Source organism: Bombina bombina, chromosome 1 (assembly GCF_027579735.1).
Source record: "Bombina bombina isolate aBomBom1 chromosome 1, aBomBom1.pri, whole genome shotgun sequence".
NCBI lineage: Eukaryota > Metazoa > Chordata > Amphibia > Anura > Bombinatoridae > Bombina > Bombina bombina.
Window position 1 is genome coordinate 456,944,186 of NC_069499.1, and position 26,947 is coordinate 456,971,132.

The 26,947-nt window shown below is 35.8% G+C and overlaps 1 protein-coding gene across 1 annotated transcript in view; it reads right to left on the reverse strand.

The window, feature by feature from the left end:
- Window positions 1–26,947, reverse strand: part of LOC128658546 (dynein axonemal heavy chain 11-like) — a 1,692,686-nt gene that overhangs the window by 725,029 nt on the left and 940,710 nt on the right. Inside the window, 3 exon segments of the mRNA XM_053712841.1 lie at window positions 6,695–6,826; window positions 24,962–25,112; window positions 25,596–25,744. Coding sequence (XP_053568816.1) covers window positions 6,695–6,826; window positions 24,962–25,112; window positions 25,596–25,744 — 432 coding nt within the window.

Consider the following 26,947-nt stretch of genomic DNA (forward strand, 5'->3'; position numbering starts at 1 on the left):
TTTAAAAGAATTGTAAATATTTTTGTATTTTATGTAATTTAGTGTTTGTTGTTTTTCGTACTTTAGTTTATTTAATTTAATTGTAATTAATTGTAGATAGTTTAGGGAATTTATTTAATGATAGTGTAGTGTTAGGTGTAATTGTAACTTAGGTTAGGATTTATTTTACAAGTATATTTGTATTTATTTTAACTAGGTAGTTATTAAATAGTTAATAACTATTTAATAACTATTGTACCTAGTTAAAATAAATACAAAGTTGCCTGTAAAATGAATATAAACCCTAAGCTAGCTACAAGTAACTATTAGTTATATTGTAGCTTAGGGTTTATTTTATAGGTAAGTATTTAGTTTTAAATAGGAATAATTTATTTAAAGTGATTGTAAATTTTTCCGGTTTTGAAAATATAGTTCTTTAGACAAACATTATATTAATCATACCGCCACTATAATTTTTTGAAAAAGTTGGTAATATGTTTTTAATTTTATATTGCAAATATCAACTATTTACTATACCTGCTCCTCCCACAGTCTACTTCCTTATTTTCATCCACATTACGTATACAGCGGTCCCACCCGCTGTTTACGTATCGGCAATACGTGCTCCTGTTCCAGTTTGCCATTGCGCATGCGATAAATATAACGATATTATATAGTTGTGTAAATCATAATACTAATAACTTTGCATATAAATATGAACAGTATTGGTCAGAAAAATAATGCAATGTAATTACAGAATACGGAGCCCTTTGACAGATCAACTTACCAAGCTGTAAAATAATTCAGAAATGACAGGACTCCGTAAAGAAATTTATTGCGCATGCGCGAAATGTGCACGAGCTTACGCTACTCATCTGGGAACAAGAGTAGAACGCAAGCGCAAGAAGGATTCGTGACGTCAACATAAGGGGTTGGGTCCCCCTGTGGTTAGAGCCGTTATTGGTTCTGAAGACGTCAATGCAAATGAGAACGACTGAGCGCAAGTGCCGGGTGGAGGATGGAAATAACGGGAAAGAACACAAATTATTAAAAAAAACAAGGTATATACGAAATTCATAATAAATTGATGAATGAAACTCCAGTTTTTTATAAACAAACGTTAAGGATAAAGATAGTCATGAAGCGGACTTTACATTCACTTTAATTGTAGTAATTTTATTTAGATTATTTTAAAATATATTTAAGTTAGGGGGGTAGGGTTAGGTTTAGACTTAGGTTTAGGGGTTAATACCTTTAATATAGTAGCGGTGACGTTGGGGGTGGCAGATTAGGGGTTAATAAATGTATCTAGGTGTTGGCGATGTTAGGGACGGCAGATTAGGGGTTAATAATATTTAACTAGTGTTTGCGAGGTGGGAGTGCGGCGGTTTAGGGGTTAATATATTTATTAAAGTGGCGGCGATGTCCGGTCGGCAGATTAGGGGTTAATATATTTACTAAAGTGTTTCCTATGTGGGCGGGGGGGGCCTCGGTTTAGGGGTTAATAGGTAATTTGTATTTATTTTAACTAGGTAGTTATTAAATAGTTAATAACTATTTAATAACTATTGTACCTAGTTAAAATAAATACAAAGTTGCCTGTAAAATGAATATAAACCCTAAGCTAGCTACAATGTAACTTTTAGTTATATTGTAGCTTAGGGTTTATTTTATAGGTAAGTATTTAGTTTTAAATAGGAATAATTTATTTAATTGTAGTAATTTTATTTAGATTATTTTAAAATATATTTAAGTTAGGGGGGGTAGGGTTAGGTTTAGACTTAGGTTTAGGGGTTAATACCTTTAATATAGTAACGGCGACGTTGGGGGTGGCAGATTAGGGGTTAATAAATGTAGGTAGGTGTCGGCGATGTTAGGAACGGCAGATTAGGGGTTAATAATATTTTACTAGTGTTTGCGATGTGGGTGTGCGGCGGTTTAGGGGTTAATATATTTATTAAAGTGGCGGCGATGTCCGGTCGGCAGATTAGGGGTTAATATATTTACTAAAGTGTTTCCGATGTGGGCGGGGGGGCCTCGGTTTAGGGTTTAATAGGTAGTTTATGGGTGTTAGTGTACTTTGTAGCACTTTAGTTAAGAGCTTTGTGTTACGGCGTTAGCCCATAGAACTCTTAACTACTGACTTTTAAATGCGGTAGAAGTGTTGACAGGAGAGGGTCTACCACTCACTTCTTCCAAGACTCATAATACCAGCGTTAGGCAAATCCCATGGAAAAGATAGGATACGCAATTGGCGTAAGTGGATTTGCGGTATGCTCGAGTCGCGGAAGAAAAGTGAGCGGTACACCTGTACCTGCCAGACTCGTAATACCAGCGGGCGTTAAAAAGCAGAGTTGGAACCTCTCAACGCTGCTTTTTAAGGCTAACACAAGACTTGTAATCTAGCAGTTAGAGAGTTTATATTGATGGGCTATGTGGTGGGGTTAATCGTGTAGTGGGTAATTTATAGTTGACTATGTGGCATTTAAGAGGTTAATAGTCTAGTGAGGCAATTTGCCGTGGGGTATGTGGCAGTTAAGAGTTTAGCAGGACAATTTGCACTGGGCCGTGGGGCAGTTTAAAGGTTAATAGTGTAGCGGGAAAATTTGCAGTGGGCTATGTGGCAGTTAAGGGGTGCTTAGAATGAATCTTTACATGAGTTTTTAGTTCAAGTAAAAAGTTTGAGCACAAAATGCACTGCGTTTGTGCGATCACAACTTGTAATACGAGCACACATTAACGCTCAACGCCACCCATAGAAAATATTGGGAGCGTAAATTACCACAAGTTTGCGCAAACAATTGAGCTAATTAAAACTTTGTGCCATTTGTAATAGTTGAGTGCAAAAAATACCGAAATCTTGCAATCTCGTTCACACTTCTTGCACAAACGATTGTGCTCTATCCGTAATCTAGCCCTTTATAAGTTTAAAAGTTATATGGTATATGACAAGGTATTTCACTGGAATGGGCTATAAATGTATGTATATATATATATATATATATATATATATATATATACAGTATATATATATTTATATATATATATATATATATATATATATATATATATATATATATATATATATATATGTCTAAATATGTGTATGGATATATATATATATATATATATATATAACACACAGAGAAAACCCTGCACTCACTAGCAAGCTCTCGGCTAAGATTAAAAGCAAAAATGGAACAAGTGGGAACAAGTGAAGGGTGCACAGGCTTATGTAATCACCCCAGTCATATACAAAACACGGAAGGGGACTGCACTCCTAGATCGGACCGGGTACACATCCTATGACCCTGCAACATGCTCAGCCCTGGATGCTCAGTGGCACTCACAAGAAGCTGTGCTGTCCCCAGAGTCACAGGCAGTTAATCCCAGACAGGTCTGGGTGCAAGAACCATAGGGGAAATTACAAAACAAATTAATACAACACACAGAGAAAACCCTGCACTCACTAGCAAGCTCTCAGTTAAGATTAAAAGCAAAAATTTGCACAGTATATATATATATATATATATATATATATATATATATATATATATATATATATATATACATGTATATACATATATACACTGATATATACACTTTGGAGCCCTTTCTAGTCAAATACCTTGAAAGCTGAAAAATATTTTTTAATCAATTTTAATATTTAATATTTTATGTAATGTGTTTTTACTGTAAATATTTAACATTCAAATGTTCTTAATTTAGAAGAAAATTTTCTTAGTATTTTTAAATATCTCTCTCCTGTATATATATATATATATATATATATATATATATATATATATATATATATATATATATATATATATATATATATATATATACCCATATAGTCATATAGATATATAGTAATAGACAAAAAAATCATCAGATATATATAGAAATATATTTTTAAAAATATAAAGAATATTTTCTTCTGTGTGAAGAACATTGGAATGTAAAATATTTATAACTACCATCGGGTTTAGCGCTGTAGGTCTAACGCAGTGTCAGGTTAGCGCGTGAGTGATAAGTGTTAAGTTTTTTTTTTAAAGCATGGTCCATTGAAGTCTATGAGGAGAAGAAGTTAATACAGTCACAATGTCCGAAGTCCTGAAGGTAGTGTGCATCGGGTTTGGTTACACGCAAACACAAACTTGTAATATGCAAAAAAAATTTGCTTGCCACATGTAATCTGGCCCTAAGGGTTTAGAAGTTTATATCTGTTAATTATAAATGTAATCAAAATGTATTAATTGCTCATTATTTCGTGAATTGATATCAAAGCTGAACTAATAATTACTCATCTTTTACTTTCTACCTATTCTTTGGAGCCAAATATTTTTGCTTCCTAAAATTAATTGAAATCACTTTAAAATTGCTTTAAAATCCTACGATAAGCCTGTCTCTTATAGGTGGTTTATTGGTCTTTCTTGTATTTAACTACATATTGATGTTACATCATTTTCTAACACAAATATTTCTCTAATTCAATCGGCAGTAGTTCTTATTGATTGGGATAGCTCCGAAATGGATAAAAAATAAGTCATGTCAAGTTACCAATGAAAACAAATTGTAAGGGGCCGATTTAAGAAGCTCCGTATCAGCCCCATGCCTCTGTTTCCACGCAAGCCTTCAGGAGATGTATGGATCATGTCAGCCAGACATTGATAGATCGGCCCCTAAGCCTCTTTAAGTGTTAGGTGGACGTACTGATGATCAAGTTTGTGACAACCTTTAGTGCAAAATTTGTGATACATTGGTCAATTTAATCTGTGATAATTGGCCTTGTATTTTTGACACTGATAACAAACATTGACTCGTTTTACCACTCTGCAGTAAAATAAAGCATCAGAACTTGTGCTCTGTGTTTCTTTGCAGGGAGAAAATTGAAACCAGGGCTGTTGGTGGTACTTTAGGACTGGAGTTGGCCAACCCTGATTTGGACAGTTATGACACTTTATAAAGAGTTCACTAGTGGATCAGCTGCAAGGGTGACAAAACTTTTGAACGTGTTACAATTATGTTTTTTATTTATTCAATCTCACAAATTCAGCAAATAAAAAGTAACTGTGTGTTAACATTTTGCAGAAATATACTGAGTCTAAGTTTGTTTACTGCAGAGGTTGTGTTAGCTTCTTTTCACTTACAGAACCATCAAAGGACTAGATTACAAGTGGCGTGCAAAAATATCAGGGCTACCCAGCACTAACACTGCTAAAGTTAAATCAATAGCGCTCTTATTCTTTTACTCCCAAGTGAAAGCCTCAGGCATTCTAACTTAAGGAGGTTGGAAAAGTTGGATATTACAGATATATATATATATATACACCTCTGAGCTTGAGTGCAACACATGATCCAAAACTCAATAGAGCTCCACTTGTAATCTGGGTCAAAATGTTTTATTTGGTCAGGAGTGTCTAAACATTTGCATACATTTGTTTATGTTGCGTTTATTAAGGGGTTAAATCACTTTTATATATGTGTTACCGACATGAAGTTAAAATGTTGATTTACTGATTATACTGAGAAAAAGTTGATTAAATCAATTTCCCATGTGTATTAGTAGCAAAAAGTAAGTAAAAGTACTTCTCTCTATTATGGGGGTTAAATAATTTGCTCCGTGCTTATGGCATTAAATGTTTAAGTCAATTCTCTGTGTTATTGAAAGGAGATAAATCATACCTTTATATTTGCTACTGGCAGGACAATGTTCAACATTGTGCCTTAGATGCATAATACTGACAGAAAGGAGTTAAACACTGCCATTTAAGCATAACTCTCATAGAGGAGGTTATTTAATGCTCTATGTGTGGCCGGCAGAAAGGAGTTAATAAGTAATGGCACAGTTGTAAGAAATATTTATAAAACAACATGGTATAAAACTGGCAAAGGAGCAACATATGGTGTGCTTAACAATGCAATACCTAAATATGCCACTTAACAAAACTAACAAAGACAGAAAGGAGAGAGGTGTATAAACAAATCAGGAGGCAGAAAAGGATTCTGGGTAAGATTTTAAATGTTGTTATATATATATATATATACACACACATATCTCTAAATATGTAGACATATATAGACATATACAGTATATATATATATATATATATATATATATATATATAAGTGCATTGGATCCCTTTGCAGTTAAGTAGATGAAAAGAAAACATGAAAAAGCATATTTATGCAATATTCACATTTAATAGATGTTTTAACTATGTATTTACTGGAAATATTACACATTCCAATGTTTGGGACATAGGGAAATATGTACTATATATATCTGCATATATCTATACCAATACAGTATATATTCATGTATAGATATATATTGTACCAAAATACCATCAGAAATAGGTTAAAATATGTGTTTATGAATAAATTGAACATATTCTGCTATGTAAAGAACATTAGAATGTGAAATATTCATATTTTCTTGACGGGTTAACCACAATAGAATATGCAATTTGGTTTGCACGCAAGTAGGGTGTTAGGTTTTTTTTGCTCCATTAACGTCTATGGGGGAATATGGGAACGAGCACGCAATATTCTAAGTTCAGGTTAGAGCGCAAAAAGCTTACTTCTAGCACAGTAAACGCTCCAGTAGGAGTGTTAAATAGAGTTCCACTTGTAATATGGCCCTTAATGTTTTTTTATGCCTAACCATACCCATTAAATAAAGAACCTAGGGAAATATTATAATAATTACCTGATCCTGAAAGAGTGCTCCTCCAAATGCCCAGACACAAGCGAAAACAAAATAAATTTCATATATTTCCCGAGGAGAATCTGGAGGCGTATTGTCAGCAGTCAGAAGGCAATCCAGTAATGAACACAACGTCTATAAGAAGGAAATAAATACACATCATTCCTTAATACATTTCTATATAATATAATTGAAAGCTTTAGGTTCCCAATAACTTCTATCAAAAAAAAAAAAAAAAAAATCTATATAATAGAATGTATTTGCCACAGCAAAATCAATCCTTACACATTGACATCATATTCTAGAGGAAAACTTCCCACCTTGAAAGCTATCATTGTAAAAATTTAGTTTTGAATAATTAAAGGGACATTATACACTTCTTTCCATAAATGTTTTGTAGATTATCTATTTATATAGCCCATAAAGTGTTTTGTTTTTTATAGTTTTGCTTATTTTTAAATAATATTGCTCTCATTTTCAGACTCCTAACCAAGCCTCAAAGTTTTAGGAGAATACCGTCAAATACCTACTCCAGCTTGCTCCTGTTTGTGCAAAGGGTCATTTCATATGCAAAAGAAGGGGAAGGGGGAGTGTCTTATTTGCCACTTGCAGTGGGCTTTACACCTACCTTTTCAACAGAGCTAAACTGAGAGCTTTTAAGTAAGTTTTCAAACTGTTTAATACCGGGCCTCCATTACATATGCAGCGACGCCCGCAAAATCCTCCGCTGCCAGATTTTACGCGATTTTGGTATTACATATACGGCGTAGCATACAAGTTACGCGCGTATATTTCACCCTTCAAATGTATTTTTATTAACCATAGACCAACATAGAACATATGCGCAATTTGGTATCCAATATACAGCGTAAGGACTTACGCGTGCAGAATTCAGAGAATCTACTCCATTCTTATCTTGCCACAAATTGCAGGCGCAGGAACCCTTGCACTGACTAAAAAAGCAACATAACTCCCTGACGGGGACCCCACTGCTCCTCCTGTCCTCTCTAATACTCCTCTCCCTGCCATCCTCACACTAAATCACACAACACACACTCATACTCACTCCCAGTTCAATCACACACAATCGCAACCAAACACTCAGCCTATCACACTGTAAAATTAAAATAAAATGTGTGAGGTGTTAGAAAAAAAAGTGTGGTGTATTTTGTATATGTATGTAAAATGTGTACAAGCTTAATCAAACAACAATGCGACCTAACTAACTCCTCTGTTTGCGCCTCTCTCTGTACTCTGACTAATCCTCCACTCCAGTGTAGTGTGCTGTAGCTCAAAGAAAAATCGCATTTATATTTGAAATCGTGGCTCATTTTTACGAGTGTTTGCCTAATTTGCATAAAACTACTCTTTATTGACACTTTCCGTGGAGAAAATACTGGCGTAAGTTTCTTGCGACGACTAAAATGTGTATTTGCGCACATTTCAGAAGATCGCCAGTTTGTCCTACTTACTCCAGTTTAGCATCTAATGGTGCAGTATATGTAATACCCCGATGTGCGAGGTGAAATTACGGGCGGTGCGGGTTCCCACGCTTGCGCCGAAACCTGCGCCGTATATTTGATCGCGCCCTGGATGTTTATATCAGTATCTGTGCGTTTAAGCCAAATATTAGGAAATATACAGGATTATGTACACCTTGTTAATAATGGAATCTGTATTTGTCCCTGTCACTACAGACTGAAAGCTGTGTACTATAGAGTCACACAATGTACAATAGTGCAAGGTGATCCTAAAGCAGTTAGGTCTCCAAGGGGAGGACAAAAATGTTAGCGCTACTTTGTATTAATAATGCTAGAGCATAATCCATACTGCTTCTATTTTTGCAATCAAGTTAATTTTTAATGCTCAAGTCTAGAGTGTGCTAACATTTGCATGTTGGATAGTGCAAGTGTGTTAAATACCTCACATAATTGACCTCTATGGGGACACGCAATAAAATACATGGCGGATAGCACCCAAGCGCTAAGCTGATGAAAAGCAAACAATACAAATTAGTGGAGTTCTTAATTTAGTTCTGTCTTATACTATTTCAATTAAACTTAAGCATAAAATGATTCACATATACACATATTGTACACCTTTGAACCCTTCCCAGGCTTCTGCCACAAAACTGTCTTTTCTTCAATAAACTTTTGTTTCCCAAATATTAAGTCTAAATATTCTTTAAATGCTTTATTTTCGTAGCATTGTCACATGTTTTGTTATGCAAATTAGCAAACGGTAAAAATATAGTTGAGGTTTCTGTATTTTGGATTGCACTTGAGAGCAACACTTAAAGGGATATAAAACCAAAAATGTTTCTTTGATGATTCAGATAGAGCATACATAATTAAACAACATTTCACTTTACTTCTATTATAAATTTTGCTTCATTCTTTTGGTATTCTTTCTTGAAAGAGCAGTCATGAAATACTAGGAGCTAGCTGAACACATCTGTAAGTCAATGACAAAAGGCATATATGTGCAGCCACCAATCAGCAGCTAGTTCCCAGCTCCTGAGACTACCTTCAACAAAGGATACTAAGGGAATGAAGGAAGTCAGAAGTAAATTGGAAAATGATATTCTCTATCTGAATAATAAAATAAAAAATATGTGTTTCATGTCCCTTTAAGTCAGTGTTTCCCTACTCCAGTCCTCAGAACCTTTAACAGGCCACATATTTTTTATATCTTAACTAGAGCACAGGTGAACTGATCAGCTGATGGATAAACTGATTATTTCACCTGTGCTCTAGTTAAGATATAATGAATATGTGGCCTGTTAAGGGTCCTGACTGGGTTTGGGACCGAACGCACTAATAGTGCTCTCTGCTCTATACATTAAAAGTATAGGGAGCGCTGTAAAGGTTTCACTATGGTAAGATGCTTTCGTTACATTTTTTAACCACAGACTTCTAATAGCAGATTGTGTTTTATTCTATACACAAGGCCTTAGTTGACTATCCATTTAATATGATTTAAAGTACAACAATGAACTTATATATTAATTAATTGCCTGTAAAATTTCCACAATACAAGATTCCAACTCTACATTCCTAATCAAAAACATTTCCATTCTATAAGAAATATAAGCTTAAAGGGACATTAAACCCCAAAAAATGATTTCATGATTCAGATAGAGAATACAATTTTAAACAACATTCAAATTTACTTCTATTGTCTAATTTGCTTCATTCTTTAGATATCCTTTGTTGAATAGAAATGCACATTGGTGAGCCAATCACACAAGGCATCTATGTGCAGTGACCAATCAGCAGCTACTGAGCCTATCTAGATATGCTTTTCAGAAAAGAATATCAAGAGAATGAAGCAAATTACATAATAGAAATAAATTGTAAAGTTGTTCAAAATTGCATGTTATTTCTAAATCATTAACAGATTTTTTTGGGTTTAATGTCCCTTTAAAGTTATTTAGTCACATTTATTTATTTATTTTTTACCATTCTAAAAAGGTTTAGTGTGAATGAATAGCTTGTTTCCCTTTAATGAGTTCCATATAAATTGCTATACCTAAAGGCCACTTCTCTCTGCTTATCCTCCTTTATCTGTCCGCAGCCTTTGACACTGTCGACCACCCTCTTTTGCTCTAAACCCTCCAATCCTTCAGCATCTGTGACACAGCCCTTTTGTTGCTCTCTTCCTACCTATCAAACCGTACCTTCAGTGTAGCCTTCTCTGGGGCCTCCTCTGCCCCGTCACCACTTTCTGTCGGAGTACCGCAAGGCTCTGTCCTCGGTCCCCTTCTCTTCTCAATCTATACGTCATCACTAGGCTCCCTAATTAAGTCCCACGGTTTCCAATATCATTTGTATGCCGATGACACCCAAATCTACTTCTCTGCACCAGACCTATCTCCTTCCTTGCTAACCCCGGTGTCACTAACTGTCTTTCTCACATCTCTTCCTGGATGTCCTCCCACTACCTCAAGCTAAATCTCTCCAAAACTGAGCTCATCATTTTCCCCCCTTCTTCCAAAATCTCCACCCCCAATATCTCTATAACTGTCGACAACTCCATCATTACCCCTACCCCCGCATGCCCGATGTCTCAGGGTCACATTTGACTCAGATCTTTCCTTCACTCCTCACATTCAGTCCTTGGCTAAAGCCTGCCGCTTCCACCTTAAAAACATCTTAAAAATTAGACACTTCCTTACACAAGACACAACTAAGATTTTAATCCACTCTCTCATTCTTTCCCGCCTTGATTACATGCATCTCTGTCCTCTCTGGTCTCCCCACCTGCCGCCTAGCAACCTTATAATCCATAATGGATGCCTCTGCCAGACTCATCTTCCTTACACGTCGCTCTTCATCTGCTGCTCCTCTCTGCCAATCCCTTCACTGGCTTCCTCTTGCCTCTAGGATCAAACACAAAATTCTCACTCTGACATACAAAGCCCTCAACTGCACTGCTCCCCCCTATATCTCAGACCTCGTCTCCAGATACTCTCCCCTCCGTCCCCTTCGCTCTGCTCATGACCTCCAACTCTCCTCCTCTCTGGTTACCTCATCGCATTCCCGTTTACAGGACTTCTCCAGACTGGCTCCCATCTTGTGGAACTCTCTGCCTCACCCCACAAGACTCTCCCCTAGTTTTGAAAGCTTCAAGCACTCCCTAAAGACTCTACTGTTCAAGGATGCATACAACCTATGCTAACCTTACTTTATACCAGTTCCACTCCTCCATTGCTATCCCCTGAACCCCCTTAGCATGTAAGCCTAAGAGTCCAGCTGTTTGTAGTTCACCTTCTTAAGAGTGGAATACGGCAGTGCAACTCTTGGCAGGACCCTCTACCCATTTGATCCCTTTAATTGTTTTGTTGTACTCCCCTTTGTTTATAGCACTGTGGAATCTGTTGGTGCTCTACAAATAACCGATAATAATAATAATAATAATAATACCTACTGCAGGATATTAAATGTATGGGAATACATTCTTTCATGTTTATGTTTGTATTTGAAATAGATGTTTTCATTAAAACTATAATTTGTTCTTCTCCAGGACATCACCATAACAATGTGCTGAGCCTGCAAGTTAAGCAGACCTGCTATTGTTATCTATGTTAGCTATTAAAAATCATAATTATGGCTGGGGGTTGAATGAGCACCTACCCCCACTAGGATATTAATTAGTGCTTATGTCTATTGTTTGCATAGCTTTAGAGAAAAAACATTTGTTACTGATGTTTTCAGTATAGATGGGGAAACCACAGACAAAAGTAGCTATTTAAAATTACAAAATAAAGATAAATTACTTTAAGCTACACAAAAAATAAGCTTAATGTGATTTATTTGTTGTGCCGGAAACTAAAACCAATGAAACATCTAGGATATACTTGGGCAGTAAAAAAAAACGTATGTTGTAAAAAAAATTATTACAACTAATAAATGTCAAGGTGTATATATTGTCACATTAAGCAACATTAAAGTCAAAATTAAACTTTTATGATTCAGAAAAAACATAATTTATGTAAGAACTTACCTGATAAATTCATTTCTTTCATGGTGGCAAGAGTCCATGAGCAAGTGACGTATGGGATATACATTCCTACCAGGAGGGGGCCAAGTTTCCCAAGCCTCAAAATGCCTATAAATACACCTCCCACCTCACTCATACCTTAGTTTAACATGTAGCCAATAAGTGAGGTGTAAAAGAAGGAGTAAAAAGTATACAAAAAGAGGAACTGGAAAAAATAAAGTGCTTTATACAAAAAATCATAACCACAAAAAAAAGGGTGGGTCTCATGGACTCTTGCCGCTATGAAAGAAATTAATTTATCAGGTAAGTTCTTACATAAATTATGTTTTCTTTTATGTAAGTGGCAAGAGTCCATGAGCTAGTGACATATAGGATATGATACCCAAGATGTGGAAATCCATGAGTCACTAGAGAGGGAGGGATAAAATAACAACAGCTAAATCTGCTGAGAAATTAAATCCAAAAAAATAATTACGTTTTCTTTAAAAATTTCAAAAAAACTAAAATCAAAGGCACTAGAATCAAACTGAGACAACTGCCTGAAGAACCTTTCTACCAAAGGCTGCTTCCGAAGAAGCAAACACATCAAAATGGTAAAATTTAGTGAAAGTATGCAAAGAAGACCAAGTTGCTGCTTTGCAAATTTGATCAACTGAAGCTTCATTCTTGAAAGCCCAAGAAGTGGCAACTGATCTAGTAGAATGAGCTGTAATTCTCTGAGGTGGAGACTGCCCCTCCTCCAAATAAGCTTTGTGAATCAAAAGTTTCAACCAAGATGCCAGAAAAATAGCAGAGGCTTTCTAACTTTTCCTGGAGCCAGAAAAAATAACAAATAGACTAGAAGTCTTTCTGAAAACTTTAGTAGCCTCAACATAATATTTCAAAGTTCTTACCACATCCAAAGAATGTAAAGACGTTTCAAGAATATTCTTAGGATTAGGATACAAAGCATGAACAATAATTTCCCTATTGATGTTGTTAGAATACACAACTTTAGGCAAAAATTTAAATGAAGTCCGCAAAACAGCTTTATCTTGATGGAAAATCAGATAAAGAGACTCACAAGAGAGAGCAGACAATTCATAAATTCTAGCAGAAGAGATAGCCAAAAGAAATAACACTTTCCAAGAAAGTAATTTGATATTCAGAAAATGCATAGGCTCAAAAGGAGGAGCCTGTAAAATCTTCAAAGCCAAATTGAGACTCCAAGAAAGAGAAATAGATTTAATAACAGGTTTGATACGAATCAAAGCCTGAACACAACAGTAAATATCAGGAAGTTTAGCAATCTTTCTATGGAATGAGACAGAGAGCAGAAATTTGTCCTTTCAAAGTATTTGCAGACAAACCCTTATCCAAACCATCCTGAAGAAACTGTAAAATCCTAGGAATTCTGAAAGAATGCCAAGAATAATTATGAGTGGAACACCATGAAATATAGGTTTTCCAAACCCGATGATACATGTTCCTTGAAAAAGACTTACGAGCCTGTATCATAGTGCTAATCACTGAGTCAGAGAAACCTCTATGACTAAGTACTAAGCGTAAAATTTCCATGGCTTCAAATGTAGATATTTGAGATCCTGATGAAAAAATGGGCCTTGAGACAGAAGGCCTAGCCTTAAAGGAAGTGGCCAAGACTGGTAACTGGACATCCAGACAAGATCCGCATACTAAAAGCCTGTGAGGCCATGCTGGTGCTATCAGAAACACATGAGATTGTTCCATTATGATCTTGGAGATCACCCTTGGAAGAAGAACAAGCAAACAAAAGGCAGCAGCACTTAGTCATGTGTACAATTATAACATGGTGGGTCATTATATTTATACCTTTCAGGTGGAAAAATTCACAGGTGAATCAATCACAACAATTACCATATATTGCCATCTATTGGCATACAACTGTCATTACATTCCCAAAAATGCATATATTAAAACTACCAACCCTGATCAATCTTGCAAGAAATCACTCTACATCGCCACCCACTGGTAAGTGTAACAAATTACAGGGTATGTATTTACAAAAAGTCAGACCTATATATACATATTTCAAAGTACAATGCAACTGAAACAGAGGTACAAAGAATGACAGCAAAGAATATCAATTCACATTATGTATTGCATTTCTCATAAATTATTAATATCATGAAAATCTTTGCCAGCATTCACAGATTAAAGCTTTTGACAGAAAAAGTGACCAGTCCAGGTCCCTATTAAGACCCTTCGGATGTACAGTATCTAATTTAAATATCCAAAATGCCTCACGTCTCTTTAAAATTAGCTCCCTATCACCACCTCTCCTGGGTCTCTCTATCCTCTCTTTTATTTGGAATCTTAGCTGGGAAATTTGATGTCCTGCCTTAACGAAATGATTAGAGACCGGGGCTTCCTCATCACCCCTCCTTATATTGGACTTATGTTGATTAATGCATTCTCTAGCTTTCCTGGTGGACTCTCCAACATAAACAAAACCCCACAGGCGTTTAATTAGATATATAATACAGTCTGAATTACAAGTGTAATAATCTTTAATATCAAATTCCATCCCAGTGTGTGGATGAGAAAATTGACGACCTTTGATAATATTACTACAACTAAAGCATCCCAAACAATGGTAACAGCCTTTATTCTTATCGGTAATGTATCTGGGTCCACCAGATCTAGCTTTACCAATATCACTTAATGAGGGCATCTCTGATAGAGGGGGCTTTTCTATATGCAGGCATAGGATATTGACTAAACTCAGTAACCAAAGGGTTACAATCCCTAAGAATAGGCCAATGTTTTCTGATTACATTCTGTATTTGTCTAGATTGTTTGTTATATGGGCTAACAAACACTAATCTGTCCTTATTCTTGTCATGCTGTGTACCAATTTTCTTCTCCTTTAATAGGTCCTCCCTACTTAATGCCAAAACTTTATTGATCTTATTATTAATAAGTTCCTCAGGATAACCCCTGTGAATAAACAACCTGCCCATCTCCATTAATCTACTTTCAACTAGATTAGGATCAGATACACTCCTTCTTACTCTTAACAATTGACTGTAAGGCAGAGATTTTAACAGGGGCCCAGGGTGGGCACTATCATATTTCCCCAAGTTATTATGGTTAATGCTCTTCTTATATAGATCTGCATATAGCTGATTCTCACCCTTATATATAGATGTGTCCAAAAATCAACTCTTGATTCACTGAATGTGATTTTAAACTTAATGGACTTAGTGGAGCTATTTAGATCGGCCACAAACTCTAATAGGGTTCCATTGTTGCCCCCACAAACACCAAATACATCGTCGATATAGCGCCACCATGTGGCGCCATATCGAATAAACAGAGGGTTCTCATACACAAATTTCTCTTCAAAGGAGTTCATGTATATATTTGCATAATTGGGGGTGACATTTGAACCCATCGCCGTTCCCTGTATCTGCGTAAAGAACTGATCCTGGATAATAAAGTAGTTACATTTTAAGATGATATATAAATGTGCGATTCGATTGGGTCCAATTCGAAATTCGGACAAATTTGTCGAATTCAGAGATTCGGATCGATTCGAATTTCCAAATTGCTGTAGTGCTGAATCTACCGAATAAATTCGAATCGATTCGGATTTATTCGGTAGATTCGGATGGCCGTGTATTACACTAGTATTGTACAGTATACTAGTGTAATACACAGCACATCCCACTTAACACTGACCGAAATTCCGAAATTCCTAATCGATTCGAACCGAATCGAACCGAATCAAACCGAATTTCCCACGAATCCGAAAGAATCCGAATGAATCTGAAACAAATTCATTCGATTTCTTCTGAATTCAAATCGATCCAAACCGAAATTTGAATCGGTCCGAATCGATCCGAAACAAATTTTTCAAAGCTGCACATATCTAATGATATTCAACAATTCTAGTAAGAAAGTACATTGCATTTTAGAGAACTTCCCACTAGAGGCCAGAGCATATTCAATGGCTCCCAGACCACTGCAATGACAAATAGATGTGTAAAGACTTACAACATCCATGGTGTATAGAATGTATTTATTGCCAGGGAGCACCACCATATTCAATTTCCGCAAAAAGCCAACTGTGTCTTTAAGAAATTATTGAGCCTCTTCTACAAAAGGACGAAGTAACTTATCAAGATACACAGCTAAATTTGAAAAAATTGAATCAGTCCTGGCCACAATTGGACGGCCCGGGGGTCATTCTGTGCATTAATGCACTTTGGGCAAAGTGTAAAAAACAGGGGTAATACCCTCATCTTTATCCAGAAAAATCTTAGTGTCTTGACTTATAATTCCATTTCTACATGCCCACTCAAAAACAGCTTTAATTTCTTTTTTTACCTCAAATTTTGGGTCACGAGGAACCCTCATATAAACATCTTTATCAGAAAGTTGGGATAGAATCTCTGAAACATAATAATCCTTATTTAACATAACTGTAGCACCGCCCTTATCAGTACTTTTCAGTATTATTGTTTTATTATGTTGCAGAGACCTTGGAAGACAAACCAGAGGTGAAAAAATATATGCAGGTTGGTAAAACCTAAGGCATCCACCATTTCCGCTTGAGGATCCCTGGACCTGGAAAGGTATCTGGGAAGCTTTTTGTTTAGATGAAAGGCCATCAGATCTATTTCTGGAAGACCCCATATCTGTACAAGATGAAAAAACACATCTGGATGGAGAGACCACTCCCCGGATGTAAAGTCTGACGGCTGAGATAATCCGCTTCCCAATTGTCTACACTTGGGGTATGAATCGCAGAAATTTGACAAGAGTTGGATTCCGCCCAAGAAAGTATCCGAGATACTTCCTTCATTGCTGAAGGACTGCAAGTCCCTCCTTGATGATTGACATATGCCACAGTTGTGATATTGTCTGTTTGAAAACTAATGTAAAATTATCTCTTCAATAGAGGCCACACCTGAAGATCCCTGAAAATATCACAGAGTTCTAAAATATTAATTGGTAACCTCCCCTCTTGAGGTTTCCAAACCCCTTGTGCAGTCAGAGACCCACAGACAGCTCCCCAACCTGTAAGACTTGCACCTGTTGTGATCACAGTCCAGGTAGGACGAACAAAGGAGGCCCCTTGAACAATAAGGTGATGGTCTAACCCCCAAGTCAGAGAAAGTTGAGTGTTGGGATTTAGGTATATCAGTTGGGATATCTGAGTATAATCCCTGTACCATTGGTGCAACATGCAAAGCTGTAGAGGCCTCATATGAAAACGAGCAAAGGGGATCACGTCCGATGCTGCAGTCATGAGACCTAAAACTTCCATGCACATAGCCACTGAAGGGAATGATAGAGACAGAAGGTTTAGACAAGCTAAAACAAACTTAATTTGTCTCATATCTGTCAAAGAAAGAGTTTTGGACACTGAATCTATCTAGAAACCTAAAAAGGTGACCCTTGTCTGAGGAATCAATAAACTCTTTTGTAAATTGATACTCCAACCATGTTTTTGATGAAACCACACTAGTTGTTTCATGTGAGATTCTGCAAAATGAAATGATTGAGCTAGGCCAAACGGAAGAGTGACAAATTGGTAATGCTTGTCTAGAAAAGAGTATTTTTAGAAAACAATAGTGGTCTGGATGAATTGGAATGTGAAGATAAGCATCCTGTAAGTCTATTGTGGACATAAAATGACCTTGCTGAACAAAAGGCAGAATAGTCCTTATAGTCACCATCTTGAAAGTTGGGACTCTTACAAAATGATTTAAAAATTTCAGATCCAGAATTGGTCTGAACAAATCTTCTTTCTTTGGGACAATGAATAGATTTGAATAAAAACACAAACCCCGTTCCTGCAGAGGAACTGGAACAATCACCTCTGAAAGCTCTAGGTCTGAAACACATTTCTGAAAAGCCTGAGCTTTCGCAGGGTTTGTTGGAACATGAGAAAGAAAAATCTTCCTATGGAAGGTCTTATTCTGAAACCTATTTGATACCCCTGAGAAACAACATTCTGAATCCACTGATTTTGAACAGAAACTGTCCAAATGTGTTGAAATAATTTCAATTGGCCCCACTCCAGTTGGACTGGTTTGAGAGTTGCACCTTCATGCAGTCTTAGAGGCTAGATTTGTTTTTTATAAGGCTTGGATTTATTCCAATTCCGAGATGGTCTCCAATTAGAACCAGAGGCCTTAGGAGAAGGACAGGTCTTTTGTTCTCTATTCTGACGAAAGGAACGAAAACTATTGGGAGCTTTAAATTTACCCTTAATTTCTTATCTTGGGGCAGAAAAACTCCCTTTTCCCCGGTGATAGTGGAGATAATAGAATCCAATTGAGAACCAAATAAAATACTACCCTGAAATGATAAAGATAGTAATCTAGATTTAGATACCATATCAGCATTCCAAGATTTAAGTCATAAAGCTCTTCTAGTAAGAATAGCTAAAGACATAGATTTAATATCAATCTTAATGATATCAAATATATCATCACAAATGAAATGATTAGCATGTTGAAGTAAAAGAACAACACTAGACAATTCAGGATCTGTCAACTGTTTAGCTAAACTGTCCAACCAAAAAGTTGAAGCAGCAGCAACATCAGCCATAGAAATAGCCAGTATGTAAATATGCTTTTCTAAGATAGGATTCAATCTTCCTATCTAAAGGATCCTTAAAGGAAGTACTATCTTCCATAGGAAAAGTAGTACGTTTGGCAAGAGTAGAAATAGCCCCATCAATCTTAAGGACTTTTTCCCAAAACTCTAAATTAGCCACAGGTAAAGGATATAGGTTTTTAAACCTAGAAGAAGGGTTAAAAGAAGCACCAAGTTTAGACCATTCGTTAGTGAACATATGAGAGATAACATCTGGAATTGGAAAAACTTCAGGAGTAACCTAAGAAGTTTGAAAAACAGAATTCAAACGTTTGCTATTCGTGTTATCAAGAGGACTAAATTCCTCAATACCCAAAGTAAACAATACTTCCTTTAATAAAAACGAATATATTCAATCTTAAAAAGAAAGGTTGATTTATCAATTTTAGTCTCTGAAGTAGGATTCTCTGAGCCAGAGAAATCCTCATCAGCAGAAGATACTTCAGTATGCTGTCCATCAATACAAACTTCATCAGATTTATGAGAAGTTAGGAGAGACCTTTTTATGTTTATTTGAAGGCGGAACAACAGTCATAGCCTTCTCTATGGCTGCAGCAATATAATCTTTTATATCTACAGGAATATCATGTACATTAGACTGTGAAGGTTTAACAGTAGATGTATTTGTACTTATAGAAACATTATCAGCATGTAACAATTTTTCATAACAAGTGCCACATATTTGAGCTGAAGAAGTAAGATCAGCTAATTTACAACATACTTACTTAGCTTTGGTAGAATTGCGTTCAGGCAGCTTGGTTCCTACAGTAACATCAGAGGCAGGATCAGTTTGAGACATCTTGCAAAATGTAACAAAAAAGAAAAAATAACATTTAAACAAAATATCCAATTTCCTCAAAATAGCAGTTTCAGGAATGGGAAAAAATGTTTATGATAATTTTCTGTATAAAGAAGTAAAATCAAAAGCAAGCAACCTAGCCCTCTATGAATCAAATAAGAGTAGAGAGCAAAAGAGGGAGAGACTTAACAAATTTTGACGCCAAGGATGGTGCAAATGCAGAGAAAAAAACTTTTGGCCCAAAGCTTTACAAATTTAATGACGCGACTTTGTGCCAAAAAAACTTGCATTAAGAAAGTCGTAAGAAATGACACGACTCGCGTCAAGGCAGACGGGACTTTGCGCCAAAACTTTTTGCGACAAAAATGTTGCAATAAAAAGTAACATTCTGCATCATCGCAAGCCTAAGCCCACGAAAATATTGAAAAAAACAGACTCCAAGTTACAACTAACTGGAACCCCAGGAAAGCCTAAAAACTCCCATAAACATAATTTCCATGCTGAAACTGTTAGACTGCAAAACGGAAATACACAGACCTGACTCATGGCAAATATATACAATATACATTTAAAACTTTATAAGATAAAGTGCCAAACATAGCTGAGAGTGTTTTAAAAAAAAAAATATACTTACCAGAAGACAACCATCCACATATAGCAGACAGCCAAACCAGTACTGAATCATATCAGCAGAGGTAATGGTAGAGGAGTATAACATCTATCTGTAAATCGAGGCAACAGATGAATCCCTGCGACCAATTTACAGAGAGCCTTAGAATAGATTTCCCATAGGTGAAAACATGGCATCATTAGGCAATACTCACATCCCTCAGACAAACACTGTACTTTGAGAGGAACTGGGATTCAATATGTTTTGAAGCGCCTATCACGGAAGAAAATCAAGCACAACTTGCTTCACCACCTCCATGAGAGGCAAAATTTGTAAAACTAAGGTATGAGTGAGGTGGGAGGTGTATTTATAGACATTTTGAGGTTTAGGAAACTTTGCCCCCTCCTGGTAGGATTGTATATCCCATACGTCACTAGCTCATGGCCACTTACATGAAAGAAATCATGCAATTTTAAGTGAATTTCCAATTTATTTCCATTACCAAATTGTGCACAGTCTTTGATCTAGACTAGGAGTGGAGCAGTAGTTTGAGCTTCTGCGCTCAAATTAACCCCGCTATACTAGGCTTTTTGCGTGCATCGGGTTGCTTGTGTATTACAAGTTGAAAATAAAAGGTTTTCTCTTGCGCACTAACCCGACATACGCAAAAAGTTTTGAATATTGCGACCACATTATAAAATAAAAACCTAACACCCTTAATCACGCATTAACCCAATTGTGTTTTTTCAAGTGTGCTAAGTAGGGATTGGCAACTTTAATTTTTCTAATAATTTAATTTGAAATATGCAATATTCGAATTCAAAAAAATTGAATCAATATATTTGTAATAGTATTTCTAATGCTCTCTTTAAATGTAATATTCGTAAAATGCAATATTCTAAATAAAAACATTCAAATTGATATATTTGTATCTATTATGTATCAATTTACTAAATTCCCTACCACATGAACTATTGAACTTCTGAATAGTTTTTGTTAAATCAAATGTTACATTCCAAATTTCGAATATGGACATTCGATCTAATAATGAACTTTCGAAAAACGAAAGTAACATTCGAGAAACGAAAGTAACATTCGAAAATTGGAAATAGCATTCAATTATTTTAATGGATTTTCATCAAATCCACATTTGTCCACAGGACTATTCGTTCTACCAGACAAATTGCACATTCAGCACATTCGCCCATCCCTAACACCAATAAAACATGAATATATATAAATATATATATATATATATATATATATATATATATACAGGGAGTGCAGAATTATTAGGCAAATAAGTATTTTGACCACATCATCCTCTTTATGCATGTTGTCTTACTCCAAGCTGTATAGGCTCGAAAGCCTACTACCAATTAAGCATATTAGGTGATGTGCATCTCTGTAATGAGAAGGGGTGTGGTCTAATGACATCAACACCCTATATCAGGTGTGCATAATTATTAGGCAACTTCCTTTCCTTTGGCAAAATGGGTCAAAAGAAGGACTTGACAGGCTCAGAAAAGTCAAAAATAGTGAGATATCTTACAGAGGGATGCAGCACTCTTAAAATTGCAAAGCTTCTGAAGCGTGATCATCTAACAATCAAGCGTTTCATTCAAAATAGTCAACAGGGTCGCAAGAAGCGTGTGGAAAAACCAAGGCGCAAAATAAATAAAATAACTGCCCATGAACTGAGAAAAGTCAAGCGTGCAGCTGCCAAGATGCCACTTGCCACCAGTTTGGCCATATTTCAGAGCTGCAACATCACTGGAGTGCCCAAAAGCACAAGGTGTGCAATACTCAGAGACATGGCCAAGGTAAGAAAGGCTGAAAGACGACCACCACTGAACAAGACACACAAGCTGAAACGTCAAGACTGGGCCAAGAAATATCTCAAGACTAATTTTTCTAAGGTTTTATGGACTGATGAAATGAGAGTGAGTCTTGATGGGCCAGATGGATGGGCCCGTGGCTGGATTGGTAAAGGGCAGAGAGCTCCATTCCGACTCAGATGCCAGCAAGGTGGAGGTGGAGTACTGGTTTGGGCTGGTATCATCAAAGATGAGCTTGTGGGGCCTTTTCGAGTTGATGATAGAGTCAAGCTCAACTCCCAGTCCTACTGCCAGTTTCTGGAAGACACCTTCTTCAAGTAGTGGTACAGGAAGAAGTCTGCATCCTTCAAGAAAAACATGATTTTCATGCAGGACAATGCTCCATCACACGCGTCCAAGTACTCCACAGCGTGGCTGACAAGAAAGGGTATAAAAGAAGAAAATCTAATAACATGGCCTCCTTGTTCACCTGATCTGAACCCCATTGAGAACCTGTGGTTCATCATCAAATGTGAGATTTACAAGGAGGGAAAACAGTACACCTCTCTGAACAGTGTCTGGGAGGCTGTGGTTGCCGCTGCACACAATGTTGATGGTGAACAGATCAAAACACTGACAGAATCCATGGATGGCAGGCTTATGAGTGTCCTTGCAAAGAAAGGTGGCTATATTGGTCACTGATTTGTTTTTGTTTTGTTTTTGAATGTCAGAAATGTATATTTGTGAATGTTGAGATGTTATATTGGTTTCACTGTTAAAAATAAATAATTGAAATGGGTATATATTTGTTTTTTGTTAAGTTGCCTAATAATTATGCACAGTAATAGTCACCTGCACACACAGATATCCCCCTAAAATAGCTATAACTAAAAACAAACTAAAAAATACTTCCAAAACTATTCAGCTTTGATATTATTGAGTTTTTTGGGTTCATTGAGAACATGGTTGTTGTTCAATAATAAAATTAATCCTCAAAAATACAACTTGCCTAATAATTCTGCATTCCCTGTAGCTATAACTAGATATATAGGAATATCTATTTGAAAATACATAGAACATATCCCCCTATGTGAAGAACATTGGAATGTGAAAAACTTACAGTAAATACACAGTTAAACACTTTATTAAATATGAATATTGCATAAATATGGTTTCACAGATTTTCATCTACTTGACTGCAAAGGGCTCCAGTGCACTTATAGATATGTCTATATATTTGTACATATGTATTTATGTGTCTGTAAATACATATGTACACTAATAAATACATAAATACATATATATATATACACACATAACATATTTAGACATGTATATGTATGCATCTCTATGTTAAAGCCCTTTGCATGTCTTTTTTTTTCTCTAACACCTGAGATCTCATATGTTTGAGCCCTTATACCTTTTTTATGCAATATTTTTTTTAATAATTTGTATTAGATAGTGTTATTCTGATTGTAACTGTTTTCTGCAACTTTTTAGTATAACGTAAAAGTTAAGGAGAGTTCTAAGGTCACGCTATCCTGATGTATGTTAAATTCAATTGCGCTTAGGCAAATGTGTTTTTTTCAACTCGCTACTTCCAACGCGTGCAAAGAGCCACGAAAAACCCTCTCTCGCTGGCTCACAACAGTTAGCTTGCCACTTGTAATCTAGCCCTTTATGTATGCACACTTTCTGAGACACCAGCTCCTACTTGTGCACATATTCACAGTGTATACGTATACTAGTAAGTGATTAGCTGATGGCTGTCACATGATACAGGGGGCCAGAAAATGGGGGGGTCCTACTATATTTGAAGATCATTTAAGCTTTGTTTACATTAAATATTTGAAGATAACCTGCATTTGCAAATCACCTCTGAATTTGGTGCTTTTTAAGCTTAAAGGGAAACTGAACCCAAATCTTTTATTTCATGATTCAGATAGAGCATGCAATTTTAAGCAACTTTCTAATTTACTCCTATTATCAAATTTTCTTCATTCTCTCTGTATTTTTATTTGAAAAGAAAGAATCTAAGTTTAGATGCCGGCCCATTTTTGGTGAACAACCTGGGTTGTTCTTGCTGATTGGTGGATAAATTCACCCACCAATAAACAAGGGCTGTCCAGAGCCTGAACCAAAAAAAGCTTAGATGCCTTCTTTTTAAAATAAAGATAGCAAGAGAACAAAGAAAAATTGATAAAAGGAGTAAATTATAAAGTTGCTTAAAATTGCATGCTCTATCTGAATCACGAAAGAAAAAAAAAAATTGGGTTCAGTGTCCCTTTAAACTATTAACTCTTGTGCAGGTATTCATAAATAAATAAGTTTGTATTAAATCCCTAAAATATTCTCACTTTTTTAGCTATTCATTTATTTGAGGAACTTTGAAAAGAATACTAAACATTTCAATTGCATTCTTGTTTAGTTAACGTTTTTGTTGTTTTTACCAATAAAAGTCTCTAAATAAGTGTAAAGCTAGCAAAATGAGTCCAGCTAAATGCTTGTTGACTCACTATTTTCAAATTCAAGATGTAAAATAAGACACAGTCCCACCAATCAAAACCAATTATTATAACACATTCAGCTGGAGCTACTAGTTTGAAAGCAACTAACAGTCCACTTAGTCCAAAAAAATTGTGAAGGACTTATATTATATAAAGTTCAACAAAGAGACTTAGGAATCATGTGTAGCTTTAAAAGATGGTGGTTTTGGGCAACTATTGTACAACTGAAAAGAAAGAGGGCCTCTATAATACACCCACTCTATACAAATTACATATACTTTTTTGCACATAAACGTGATTGTAATGTGTGTGTCAAAATTCCATCCATCACTGTGTAATTACTTTGGAATGGACAGGATACATTTTTGTATAAAAAGAAAGAGTATTAAAAAGCATCGCCTTTACCTGTACCATGCTGTTTTCTGGGATTGGAGTTATAGTTTTTAAATTACACCGCACTTGCTCCAAACAGTAAGGAACGTACTTGTCAAACAATATGGTCAGATTTGCCCTTTCTGACTGTGCTTTACGAGTCTCAATCCAGCTGGTAACCGAACTAATAAAAATAAAAAATAAATCAGACACAAAGCTGTGCTATAAAGAACATTATGTTTTGCATTTTATTTAGAAAACTTACAAAAAAGAATATTAAATAAAAAATAAACAACAAAATAATCCAACATGACAAAAAAATAAACCTTTCACAATTAAAGGCAAATTTAGCTTTATGTGCTATTATGACAAATGCTTGAATAAGAGTGTCAATATTATAAAGAACGTTCATTTTGATATTTTTTTAAAAAAAAGTAAATTTTTAAACCCTATATTTTAATTTTTTTCCAGAAACAAGATTACATTGTATATTGGTTAGTACTAAAGAATACTGAGACATTCTAGTGTCTGGTTAAAAAAAAAAGCCAAAAACCCCTAAGTAATGAAGCTATAAAAGTACAGTATAAAACATGTAACACAATGTACTATAAAGTATGTTTTTAATATTGTGGCTTTAAGGATAAATTTGATCAGACTTGTTACTTACGGACTCCATCCTAGGTCTTGTGTATTAACGTATAGAATTCCAGCTCTAGATACAGTCGCTGGTGTGGCTGCACGAAGATGACTGATTTCAAAAAGCAGTCGCATGGACGGAGTTAATGATATACGTTCATTACTGGCTAAGGTCAAAACCTGAATAGAAAAATATAATAAGATTAATGTTATGTGGAGTCACTTATGCCCACTGCAGCAATGACTCATGGAAAAAAAGATACAAAAAAACCTACAATTCAAGTATGTTAATAGAAAATTGAAATAATAAAAAAAAAAACACAGGTGTGACACCTGCAGAAGGGAATCGGCTTGAAAACACATTGATCCAGCTTGGAGTGCTTCCATTTTTAGGATTTTAAAAGTGCAATTATTTATCTTTATTTTTTTTACTTTATTTCTGTTGTGGCATCCTTTTATATATATATATATTTCTTGATATGTATACATATGTATACATATGTATTTGTGTGTTTATATGTGTATATGTGTCTGCAAATACATTAATACACATATAAATACATAAATACATATGTACATACAGTACAGTCATGGCCAAAAATATTGGCACCCCTACATTTCTGTCAGATAATGTACCACTTTGCTCAGAAAATTGTTACAATTACAAGTGTTTAGGCATTCTCATGTTTATTTCTTTAGTTTGTATTGGTATGACACAAAAAAAGTGGAGAAAAAAGCCAAATCTGACACATTCCACACAAAACTCCAAAAATGGACTGGACAAAATTATTGGCACCCTCAATTTAATATTGGGTAGCAAACCCCTAGGAAAAAATATCTGAAATCAATTGCTTCCTGTAACCATCAATGAGTTTCTTACACCCCTCTACTGGAATTCTGGACCACTCTTCTTTGGCCAACTGCTCCAAGTCTCTCAGATTCGAAAGGTTCCTTTTCCCAACTGCTGTTTTGAGATCTCTCCACAGGTGCTCTATGGGATTGAGATCTGGACTCATTGTCGGCCAGTTCAGTATTCTCCAGTGCTTTGTCTTAAGCCATTTCTAGGTGCTTTTTGACATGTGCTTTGGGTCATTGTCCTGCCCTAAGACCCATGACCTCTGACGGAGACCCAACTTTCTGACACTGGGCCCTACATTGCACTACAAAATTCTTTGGAAATCTTCAGATTTCATAATGCCATACACACAGTCAAGACATCCACCTGAAGCAGCAAAGCAACCACAAAACATCCGTGAACCTCCTCCATGTTTGACTGTAGGGACTGTATTCTTTTCTTTAAAAGCCTAATTTATTTTTCTGAAAACAGTAGAATGATAGGCATTACCAAATAGCTGTAATTTTGTTTTGTCTGTCCACAGCATA